Source organism: Pipistrellus hanaki (assembly GCF_964339955.1).
Source record: "Pipistrellus hanaki genome assembly, chromosome: 16".
Lineage (NCBI taxonomy): Eukaryota > Metazoa > Chordata > Mammalia > Chiroptera > Vespertilionidae > Pipistrellus > Pipistrellus hanaki.
In genome coordinates, this window is record NC_140518.1 from 21,106,946 (window position 1) to 21,119,539 (window position 12,594).

A 12,594-nucleotide genomic window follows, 5' to 3' on the forward strand; every position below is an offset into this window, starting at 1 on the left:
CTGATTTTCTCATTAGTCAGTAACCTTTACTGACCTTTTGGCTAAAGCTATAAAATAGAATTATATAATAAAAAGCCCACCTTCTGTTTTGTTGTGCATATTCATTAAGGTACTAAAAAGCAACAGGTACCCCGACACCTTGTATATCTGTGTTCATTGCCACCTTCCTTTAAACACCAGTTTGCTCTGAATTCCATCTCTCTTGTTTTTAATGACTTTGTATTATTATTTACCTATTTTTATTAAGTGACTCACAGTTCTGTTTTTCTATTTAGTTTAAGATAAAACAAACTTCCACAGAGTTTATATCCCCATCACATTGAATGCCAAGTGTTTAGGTTGTTTGCTGAGTTATGGGATAGTAGGAATGGAGTTAGTTGATCTTAAGCAGTGTCTCCTAAAATAGCTTCAGATATTCCCACATGATATATGAAAAGCAGACCGGGGAGTATAGTCTGCTTAGCCAAGACTCCCTCTCTTCCACTTTGGATGGTCACTGGATGGTCTTGAATACTACTAGAGGCCCAGTACATAAAATTTGTGCATGGGTTGGTCCCTAGGCCTGACCCTTGATCAGGGCCAATCGGAGCCAGGCCAATCAGGGCCAGGCTGGAGAGGAGATTATGGTTGCCAGGTAGGCGTGGAAGGAACTGACACAGGACACTGCCATTGTTGTTTCTGTGTGATTCCCTGCCTCCCCCCTCCCCCCTTCTCTTACTGCTGCGGCTGGGTGGCAGGCCGATTGGCGTCTGCCGATTGCGGGGAGGGACAGAGCACAGACAGTTTGCCGCCAGCCCCAAGGAGGGAGCTGGCCCTTGACAACCCTGGGAAAGGGACCACATCCCCTGTCACCCACCTCCAGTTCCCCATCCCAGCCCAGGGGCCGGCCCCCTCTCCCCCCATTGGGGTATGCTGGCTACGGGAAGGGACTGTAGGAGATTGGTCAGTGGGGGGAGGTTGGCTGTGGGAGCACACTGACCACCAGGGGGCAGCTCCTGCATTGAGCATTTGCCCCGTGATGATCAGTGCATGTCATAGCAACTGGTCATTCCAGTGGTTCCTGTCGCTTAGGCTTTTATATATATATAGAAGGCATATATATATATATATATATATATATATATATATATATATATATATATATATGATTCTCCATTTATATATTTTGACTTTCCCCCCTTTTCTGTTTAGACTTTATCCAGGGAAAGTATAATCCATTCTGTTAGGTTTTAGCCTAACTTAATTGCAACAATCCAGTTTAGTCTTCCTGAGAGTTTTCTCATAACCATGCAAGTAAAACCAAGTTGTTGTTTTTGTCTGGGAGTAAGTTTGAGATTTGAAAGAAAGAAAGGTCTAGGCCAGAGTTATAGGCCTACAGCTGATGATCAGAGGCTACTTTAGAGAATGAGATAAAATCACCAAGAGGAAGAGTAGACTAAGACAAAAGAATGCTGAGGATTCAGTATAGTAGTAGAAAAGAAATCAGTAAGGAAACTTGAGAAAGTATGGCCAGAGGGGTAAGCTGACGACATTGGTGATCTTGATGAGCAGTTCTGTGACTGAGGGGAAGCAGAATCCAGATTGGAATGGGTAGAAAAGTGAATACATTGTAAGGTTGTAAGGGATTAAGCTGTGAATGGAAAGTATGGGAGTAGAACAAGGAAGTGGAAGACTTTCAAAAAGTTTCATCTTGTAAGGAAGGATTGATATAAAAACATTTGGTCTACAGAGATTATGGATAAAATATTTGAGCTGTGTAATCTTTTTAAAAAGTTTTTTTTAAGAATAATGCTTTTACATCTCTGTAGAATAGTCATTCTACAGCGCTAATTTCATGAATGTCTTCCTTAATTATGAGAACTTGAGTTTAAGAGTTATTTAGTTTCAGGAGATTATGGATTACTCAAGCACAATTAGAAAAAAGGAAATATGGGAGTTGAGAGAAGAAGGATGTCATATGGGAGGCAGAGCAGGAGTTGGAGTTGAGGTTATGTTTAAAAAATAAGGAGCACTGAACCTTGACCTCTGAGCCCTTATGAGAGGGAATAGGGAGCTGAATTATATATATGGCCTTACATGGCGGGCAGGTGGTTGAAAAATACTTAGCTATATAGAGTAGGATAAGTAAAGATTCTGAGGTTTTTTTAATCTCAAGCATCCAAAGAAAGGACTATAGTGAGACCTGCAGAAGAACAGGGAGCTAGTTATTCAGAATTATGAAAAATTTAGAAGAATATAATTGAATGGAATATACACGTACATTTCTTTTGAAATGCACAATGCAGTTAAGCAAAATGCATGACAGCACCACATTGAAACCCTTGGAGGAGAGTCTTAAGTTTTAAAAAATTATTTGTATAGTACTTATTACTAATTTAGGCTGTGTAAAGTATCTTAGTATGCGATTTTTATTTTAGTAACTATAAGAATTTATTTACTATAATTAGATTAATCTGTGACTTTCCCAGCTTAAATGTGAAGATAGATAAACATTTTGTTGCATGGACTAGCTACAAAATTACATTGAGTAGATCAAAACTTGTTTTAATTTTTAATATGTGTAATATTGATCCATGTTTATAGGTGAAAATACAAATTTTTTCAGCCCTTTTCACTTTAAAACATTCCAAGTACATTTACTCATAAAATGCTTAGTATATTAACCAGTTGCTACCTTGATAAATATAAATGTTAAATTGTATCAGGTACACTTACTAGTTGAGCAGGAGTTTTTATATAAAGATATAAGCACATGTTTAAACAACATTTTAATATGGTTAAAAGGAATATATAATTATATATAAAAATTTTCAAACTCATTTAATATTTTAATGTATTAAAAATTTCATGATTTTAATAGACTATAGAAATTATAACTTCAGATAATCTCAGTGTCACTAAGCTTTGTACTATACTGTACTACAGTGAAGGGAGCAGTAGCAGTGTCAGTTCAGAGAAGTTAAGTACAGATAAGAGAAGTAGTGAAGACCACAGGAAGGACAGCAAGTGTAGGATCATTTTGCATTATGGACCTTCCCAGGGAACAGCCAGGTAAAATCAAGCAATACTTTACTCTGCTTTTTTTTTCTTTTACTATTATATTATTTCTCCTTCTTACTAATATTTTTTTCTGTCTGCAGAGGTTGTTGGATGGACGTATGGGAACTAATGTCCCAAGAATGCAGAGATGAAGTAGTTTTAATTGACTCTAGTTGTCTTTTAGAAACACTAGAAACATATCTTCGAAAACACAGGTAAGTGTCAAGGTCATCACCGTATAGTTGGAAGGTGCCTTAGCTATTTGTCATCCAGAGTAACCTGTCACTGACCTCCATATAATAGTACTCCAGGCTTTCCATTAATACCTGGCCCCAGGCAGAGCTTAACGTTAAGGTAGACAATTCCTTTATGGTATGAATCTCTCTTAGCTTTCGTGTTTAGCCACCATCTCCTTTTTGGGGGTAATTTTTATCTTAGTTCCATGTCAGCCTTTCAAGAAACAAAATGATTGAATTGAGTAGTGTACTTAATTTTTATGTACAAGCATTTCATAACATTTTCAAAATTAAAGTTAAATTAGTAATATTTTGAACCTTTTCTATATTTCCTTCTATATAGTAATATTCTATAATTTTTTTGTCAAAACAAAAATGGAGTTGGAATTTCTGTGCTTCATGTACTATAAAAGTACAGATTTTTTAGAATGCTACTTAAGTGTCATTAACATTTGAAAATTTGTAGGGAGTGGAGAGTGCAGTAGGAAAGGAAACTGGTGAGGGAGCTATTTAGAGATGGCGCTCTTATGGGGAGTTGATGTCATCTATACATATAAAAAGCCAGGGACATTTACGCTGTAAGGATACCCACTGTGGCCAGCGAACCAGTTGAGGGGTGGGGCCAGCGGCCAAACTCCTGCAGCCCCTGATCAGCCTCTCCCATCCTGATTGAGGGTGGGACAGCCAGCCTGAAGCCCCTCCCACCCAACCTGCCCCACCCCTGATGGACCCACACCATCCTGACTGGCCCTCAGCCCCTCCCCCCAGTCAGCTCCGCCCCCAATTGACCCCCCCTACCACACCAATCGGGTGAGGCCGGCTGGCCAATCACTCATGGCTCCTCCCCCAGGCTGCTGCCCCCTTCATTCAGGGGCGGGGCCTGCCAGCCCATGGCCCACAGCCTCTCATGGCCAGCCGCACCCCTGATCAGCCCCCACCACCCTGATTGGCCTGCGGCCCTTTCCTCCAGTCGGCCCCCAGCGGGCCTGGCCCATATCTGGCCCATTTGGGGTGGGGTGGTGGACCAACCTCCTGCCATCTCCTTCCTATGGGACTGGCCCTGAGCCAATGATAGAATTCATGCACTGGGCTTCCAGTATCTAAAATTATCACCTCTTCTAGTGTCTGATATTTTTCTCTCCTTTGTTTTCTTCTAGGAGTTTTATAGTTTCAGGTTTTAATGTTTAGGTCTTTAACCCATTTCCAGTTAACTTTTTAGTTTTACTTGTCATTACTACCTCTGTTTAGCAAGTGGGCTTAGAGCTTCTATTTTAACCTGTGTTCATTTCAGGAAACAGTTATTTCTATAGGGCCAGAAAGATGTGTGTATCAAACTAATGCATGGCAGCATAAGGGTAAATACTATAGTAAGAAGTGTAAATCAAATCAGAGGAACACAGGAAGTTTGAATTCTATTGCAAAAGGTTTCTTTTTACACGTACATACATATATATATTTGATGATTTTTAAAGAGGAAGGGAGAGCGAGAGAGAAAAATTGATAGCGAAATGTTGCACACTCCCCACTGGGAGCCCGTAACCTAGGCATATGCTCTGACCCATAATCAAACCAGCAACCTTTTGGTGCATGGGACGACCCAACCAACTGAGCCACATTGACAGGGCACAAAATGCTTCTTCAGGAAGGACTTGATTTAGACAAATGGAGCTCTAGTTATACCTCATGTAATATCTAAAGTTGTATTTACCTTACATGTATGTGTTATCCATTGTGTAAGGAAGCTTTTAAAAAATGCCATGGTTACTCAGTGATTAGAGCATTAGCCTGCGGACTGAAGGATCACAGGTTCAATTCCAGTCAAGGGCATGTATCTCAGTTGCAGGCTCAATCTCTGGCCCTGGTTGAGGTGCCAGCCAATTGATTAGTATCTTTCACATCGATGTTTCTCTCTCCTTGTCTCTCCCCCTCCCTTCCACTCTAAAAATCAACGGGGGAAAAATTCTCAGGTGAGGATTAATTAAAAAAAAAAAATACTGTTAGGACTGTGTCATTGTCTAGTACACTGTTATATCCCTCATGAAATAATTACACAGCCAGTTCTTAATTTTGAGGTTTTTTTTCCTCTTCAACAGGTTTTGCACTGATTGCAAAAATAAAGTCCTCCGAGCATACAACATCCTTATTGGTGAACTTGATTGCAGCAAAGAGAAGGGCTACTGTGCTGCACTGTATGAAGGTTTGCGGTGCTGTCCACACGAACGACACATCCATGTTTGCTGTGAAACGGACTTCATTGCACATCTTTTGGGTCGTGCTGAGCCAGAGTTCGCAGGAGGGTATGAGTATGTAATTTGCTAGAATGGGCTATCTAGCGCTTTGCTTCATTTTATTACTGAAAGTTTATTTTCATCACCTTTTGCATCAGTACATATAATGTCTATAAAGTGTGTCTGTAAAATTTTGCTTTCTTTGAAATGTGCATTTCTCAATTGACCAAGTGAAAATAGGGAGAACGTGTTTTGTGGTGTTGGATTCAGTCCTCTGCTCCTTGTTGCTTGAAGTAGGCAGACTTTTTTTTGGCTTACATTATTATAGATGATCATTTTCATTTGAAAATGATTAGAAGGGATAGTTTTCCTCCTTCATCCATGCATTTTCATATTTAAATGTTGTTTATAATGATGGTTTCTGCATAGGAAGTCAGGCCTTGCAGCAGGGGGTTATAAAGTACTTTATTAATGTAACTCATGAACTGTGTAGATTACTATTAAGTTTCATAGGAACCTAAAATTTTATCTGTGGCTTTGTTGTGAAAATAATATCAGGGAAAGGTGTTTATAGGATAAATGGAACCCATTTCCCTTTGTCTTTTGTGTAGCAACTTTCATCTGAGCGCCTAGGTTCTGTTAGGCATTTAGAATACAAATGCTCTTTTATCACTGAAGTTCTGTGAACACTTCTGAAGATTGGCTTAGGGGGCTTTTGCCCATGATTGAGTCACTTCAGCATTGCCCTTCTCCACTCACCCTCAAAAAAGAAACAAAACCCAAACAGACATTTGCTATAATTGGAAGGTTAGAGGAACTGTCATGTCTACCACAAGCTGGACACTTTTATGTGACTTCTCTTTGCCCCCAAACCATCTATTTAGGGCCAGTTCCTGAATTACCTTATTTTTAGTAATATTAGGACTTAGCTCTATCTGCATGTATATTTCTCATTTTTAAAATACATGTGTACTTGTGTGTTTATGCATTAATTGAATTTGAGTGTATAACTACCTTGTTACTAGGTTAATAGGAAGATTGTGTTTAAAATCTGAACTTGCAGGTGTGTTATTCACCTTTTACTGTTCCAATTAAAGGAGTTATGTATAATTTGCTCTCCTTTATAGGCGAAGAGAAAGGCATGCTAAGACAATAGATATAGCTCAAGAAGAAGTTCTGACTTGCTTGGGAATTCATCTTTATGAAAGACTGCATCGGATCTGGCAAAAACTACGAGCAGAAGAGCAGACGTGGCAGATGCTTTTCTATCTTGGTGTTGATGCTCTACGTAAAAGTTTTGAGGTAAGAACAGTGGGCTGCTTCAGTGTCCAAAATTGCTTATTGGACTGACTCTTAGTGTAAGCCACCAGGCTCACCTTGCTCAGAGCGCTGCTGTCCATGATGGTTTGCATCTGAGTTGGTTATTATTTAACAAGATGCTGCCATGAAGCATAACTAATGAAAAGTCAAAGGCAGCTAAAAAATAAACAAATTTAGAAACCTTTAATGAGTCCTAGTATGCTTGCTGATGCCCAATAATATGAAGTAAATGCTGTCAAAATGCCGTGATGTAAGAACTACTTCTTAGAAGTACACTGGAAGCTCTTTATAATGTTGGTATTGGGTTAAGTGCTTGTGTTTTTTTCAGTTAAACACTGTAGAACATAAATTTTTGGCTAGTGAATATTTTGTTATAGTGTAGGACATGGTTATAACCCTTTATTTCACCAGTCCCTATGAAAAAGGTATGAAAGCTACACACCCCTTTTTCAGAAGCCTATCGTGCACTGTTCTAGGCAGTCTGAGGAGATTTGTACTAGTTCTTTTTTTTTTTTTAATATATTTTATTGATTTTTTACAGAGAGGAGGAGAGAGGGATAGAGAGCTAGAAACGTCAATGAGAGAGAAACATCGACCCGCTGCCTCCTGCACACCCCCTACTGGGGATGTGCCTGCAACCAATGTACATGCCCTTGACCGGAATCGAACCTGGGACCTTTCAGTCCGCAGACCACCGCTCTACCACTGAGCCAAACCGGTTTCGGCTGTACTAGTTCTTGCTGAACAGAGTTCTTACCCTTTTTCTCCCTGTATGTTCGTGTCTTCAATAACTAGATCATTTAATGGGGTTAAATAGTCTTCTTATTATGTGACGAAATGAATGCTTTGCTGTGTTAATTAAAATTTTGAAATTAGGAGAAAAATTCTGAAATTAGAATATGCTGGTGTATAAGTCTGCCTTTCCCATACGGATTAGTTGTATATTCACTTCCTGTGTAGATTTTATGTCTGTAATCACTTAAGGTATTAATATTTGAAATTCTTTGTGGGGATTATATGACAGAATTGCAACATGAAATAATCAGCTTCTGTGTTTGTGGTATCATTTAAAGTTAACAAATGAGAATGTTCATGAAAAATAAAGGAAGTTTTGAGCACAATTATTCATTTTCAACTTTTGTTTTTGTAATAGATGACTGTGGAAAAAGTACAAGGTATTAGCCGATTGGAACAACTCTGTGAAGAATTTTCGGAGGAGGAACGAGTAAGAGAACTCAAGCAAGAAAAGAAACGTCAAAAGCGGAAGAATAGACGAAAAAATAAATGTGTGTGTGACATTCCTCCTCCCCTCCAAACAGCAGAGGAGAAGGAAGTAAGCCAAGAGAAGGTAGGATTTCTTAATATTGACTCATGAATACTTAATATTGCTTTTTGCTAGATTTTGGCATTTTTACCATCCCTTTTCCAGAATGTGAGCTCCAGCCTTTTTTCCTATTATAATCTGTATAATCCAAATTTTTTAGTCATGTGTTTGTTTTATAAAGATGGTTATCTTTTTTTAAAATCCTCATCTGAGAATATTTTTCCATTGATTTTTAAAAAAATATATATTTTATTGATTTTTTTACAGAGAGGGAGGGAGGGAGAGAGATAGTTAGAAACATCAATGAGAGAGAAACACTGATCAGCTGCCATCTGCACCCCCCCCACTAGGGATGTGCCCGCAACCAAGGTACCTGCCCTTGACCAGAATCAAACCTAGGACCCTTTGGTCCGCAGGCCAAGGCTCTATTTAACTGAGTCAAACTGGCTATCTTTTTCCTGACCTTAGTTAGGTCAAAGTTAACTCCAGGAGGTGATGGTTCGATTCTCAGCCAGGGCATATGCCTGGATTGCGGGCTTAATCTCCATTTTGGGGTGTATGGAGGTAGCTACCAATGATTCTTTCTCATCATTGATGTTTCTATCTCTTTCTTCCTTTCTGAAATCAATAAAAATATATTAAAAAAAAAAAAAAAAAAGTTAACTCCAAACATGACCTAGAGCAGTTCTCACTTTTTGATCTTAAGACCTGTTTGCCTTCTTAAAAATTAAGGTGCCCATTATCTTTTGTTTATGTAAAATATATCTGTCAAGCCAAAACCGGTTTGGCTCAGTGGTAGAGCGTCGGTCTGCGGACTGAAAGGTCCCGGGTTCGATTCCGGTCAAGGGCATGTACGTTGGTTGCGGGCACATCCCCGGTGGGGGGTGTGCAGGAGGCGGCTGGTCGATGTTTCTCTCTCATCGACGTTTTTGGCTCTCTCTCTCTCCCTTCCTCTCTGTAAAAAATCAATAAAATATATGTTAAAAAAAGAATATGTTTTAAAAAATTATATCTGTCAATATTCCTGTATTAGAAATTGAAAAATTCTGAATTATTGGTTCTTTTAAAAAATAATTTCACTATGTGTTAACATAAATAACTTTTTTTTTTTTAAATCCTCACCTGAGGATGTATTTATTGATTTTAGAAGGAGAGGAGGGATGGGAGAGAGAGAAACCTCTATTGGTTGCCTCTTGTATGTTCCGTGACTTGGGATCAAACCCACAACCTAGGTGTGTACCCTGACTGGGAATTGAACCTGTTACCCTTTGGTGTATAGGTCGACACTTAACCAGCTGAGCCACTTGGCCAGAGATGAATAACATTTTTTGGAATTTAACTGTTTTCAAAAGAAAAAGTGAGAAGGGTGGCATTTTATATTTTTGCAAATCTCTTAATATTTGGCTTAAAGGAACCAATCAGATGGATTCTCATACCTGTTTCTGCATTCAGTCTGTTTTTCTCTGTTGCTGGTTGAAACATATGAAGAAAGTCTTGCACTTAGAATAGATCTTTTGGCCTAGCCGGTTTGGCTCAGTGGATAGAGCGTTGGCCTGCGGACTCAAGGGTCCCAGGTTCGATTCCCGTCTCGGGCATGTACCTTGGTTGCGGGCACATCCCCAGTGGGGTGTGTGCAGGAGGCAGCTGATCAATGTTTCTCTCTCGTTGTTTCTAAATCTATCCCTCTCCCTTCCTCTCTGTAAAAAAAAAAAAAAAAAAATTACTCATGCATGATTTGCAACAGAATGCAAGGTTATTTGAAAGATATGGGTTTTGCCGAAACCAGTTTGGCTCAATGGATAGAGCATCGACCTACGGACTGAAAGGTCCCAGGTTCGATTCCAGTCAAGGGCATGTACCTTGGTTGCGGGCACATCCCAGTAGGGGGTCGTGCAAGAGACAGCTGATCGATGTTTCTCTTTCATGGATGTTCCTAACTCTCTATCCTCCTTTCTCTTCCTCTCTGTAAAAAATCAATAAAATATATTAAAAAAGAAAAAAGGAAGATATGGGTTCAGCCCAGTTAGTGTGGCTCAGTGGTTAAGCTTCAACTTATGCATCAGGAGGTAATGGTTCCGTTCCCACACTGCACATGCCTCCATCCCAATAGGGGGCATTCAGGAGGCAGCTGATCAATGATTCTCATCATTGATATTTCTCTCTATCTTTCTTTGAAATCAATAAAAATATATATTTTTTAAAAAGAAAGATACTGAGTATCTTCCCAGTATATTGATATTTCATTATATAATACCAGATAATCAATCACATTAAAACCACTACTAATCTCATCAGAAAGGTTTTTTAAGTATTGGGAAGCTTTAAGCTCAGTGTGCTTGCATATGCATGTTTCAGAATTCTGGTTGAGTTTGAAAGTTTGGTGAATTTTATCATTGACAACAAATACTTTGAAGTGATGGGCTGACTTCATTTTTGTTTGTTTTTTTAACTTCATTCATTTTTAAAAATATATATATTATTGATTTTTTACAGAGAGGAAGGGAGAGGGATAGAGTTAGAAACATCCATGAAAGAGAAACATTGATCAGCTGCCTCTTGCACACCCCCTACTGGGGATGTGCCCACAACCAAGGTACATGCCCTTGACCGGAATCAAACTGGGGACCTTTCAGTCTGTAGGCCGACACTCTATCCACTGAGCCAAACCAGTTTCGGCTAACTTCATTCATTTTCAAGAAAATGTCTTTTAATATCCAAGGTTTGAATAACCTTAGTTTGTCTTCATTCTTTTTCAAGTAAATTGATGATTCAGGAAAAATAACTAATTTAGCTTGTAATTGAAACAGTTGCACAAGTACTTTCCTTGAGATAGTAATTGTATTTTGGTGTACACAAAAGTGCTTCAAGCGTACTTCCCATTTGTCACACAGGCTCTTAAAAAGACATTTACTGATGGGTTTATATTTAATAAAATTAATATTTTTATTGCTTCAGAGACATTTAGAAGTTAAATATCTGTCTCCTGAGAGTGCTTGACAAGTGAAGAATATAGTGACTAGTAGTAAACTTTAGTTTCGACTGCCTTGATTTGTGTTGCTGAAGTTGTGTTTTTTTTCCCCACTGTTGTGTTTGTATCATCAGTGTAAGTGTCAAAACAGTGAAAGAGCAGATTACATCTTAGTATTATGATGAAAATAGTTTTGACCTAAGGAACCATTAACTCAACTTGCTTTTATCTTTTAAAAAAATATATTTTATTGATTTTTTTTTTACAGGGAGGAAGGGAGAGGGAGAGAGACAAACATCGATCAGCTGCCTCCTGCACACCTCCTACTGGGGATGTGCCCATAACCAAGATACATGCCCTTGACTGGAATGGAACCTGGGACCTTTCAGTCTGCAGGCCAACACTATATCCACTGAGTCAAAACCAGTTTCGGCTGGGCCCCAGACCTTTATGGCGAGGACCAGAAGGCCATTCCGGAGACCCAGACAAGAGCCCATTGCTTATTCCTTTATTGGAGTCTTAAATACCCAGGCTAGTCCAGACCACCATTTCATCATCTTAGGGTCCTGCCCTTGACCCAAACCTCCCATATGGACCCATAGCGCCCCCTAGTGACCAGACCTCCATCTGGGGCACAGACCTATATCTGGGTCCCAGACCATCATGGCTGTTAGAAACATCGATGAGAAACATCGATTGGCTGCCTCCACCCCACCCCCACAGGGGATGTTCCCGCAACCAAAGTATATGCTCCTGACCGCAATCTAACCTGGGACCCTTGAGTCCGCAGGCCAACGCTCTGTCCACTGAGCCAAACCAGTTAGGGCTCCACTTGCTTTTAGTTGGGTCAATGTCTTGAAGTGAATTAATATTTTTTTGTGAAAGTAGTTTTTTTTATTGTTAACCTCATAACTTATTAGTTAATGTGAGTGTAGCCATTATGGAGATGAAGCTTTTTAAAACTATCTCTTAATGCTGATCCTTAAAGGAAACAGACTTCATAGAAAACAGCTGTAAAGCCTGTGGCAGCACTGAAGATGGTAATAGTTGTGTAGAAGTAATTGTTACCAACGAAAATACATCATGTACCTGTCCTAGCAGTGGCAATCTTTTGGGGTCCCCTAAAATAAAGAAAGGTAAGTAAATACAGTTTCTTTTTAAAATTAGCTCTTAAGTTTATTTTTTCCTTTTAAATGTAAGCTTTTAAAAATGCTGTAAGCTAGAATTCAAGAATTGCTTTATACTACCAAGAGTATCCTTTGGTCAGACACTTAATATTTCTTTTTTCTTTATGGTGTTTGATTTGTTAGTATTTGATAAAAACAAAAAATTGTAAATTCCTATTCATGTTTTAATTATTTAATTTACTTGCTACTTTTAATAAACCATTAATTTTGAAAATTTTCTATGGTCTTTAGATAGTTCACATTTTGTCTTAACATATTTATTGGTATGTTAATTATAACTGTCACCTAATTA

At 38.9% G+C, this 12,594-nt stretch overlaps 1 protein-coding gene across 11 annotated transcripts in view; it reads left to right on the top strand.

The window, feature by feature from the left end:
• GGNBP2 (gametogenetin binding protein 2) overlaps positions 1–12,594 on the top strand; it is a 29,488-nt gene that overhangs the window by 13,736 nt on the left and 3,158 nt on the right. For 5 of the 11 annotated variants that reach the window (XM_084864199.1, XM_084864202.1, XM_084864207.1 and 2 more), the window contains 5 exons: positions 3,141–3,254; positions 5,369–5,578; positions 6,631–6,805; positions 7,977–8,171; positions 12,104–12,251. In XM_084864199.1, coding sequence (XP_084720325.1) covers positions 3,141–3,254; positions 5,369–5,578; positions 6,631–6,805; positions 7,977–8,171; positions 12,104–12,251 — 842 coding nt within the window. Of the gene's footprint in view, positions 1–2,925; positions 3,052–3,140; positions 3,255–5,368; positions 5,579–6,630; positions 6,806–7,976; positions 8,172–12,103; positions 12,252–12,594 lie in introns of all 11 variants that reach the window. The other 6 variants (XM_084864204.1, XM_084864205.1, XM_084864209.1 and 3 more) reach the window with 3 other exon arrangements.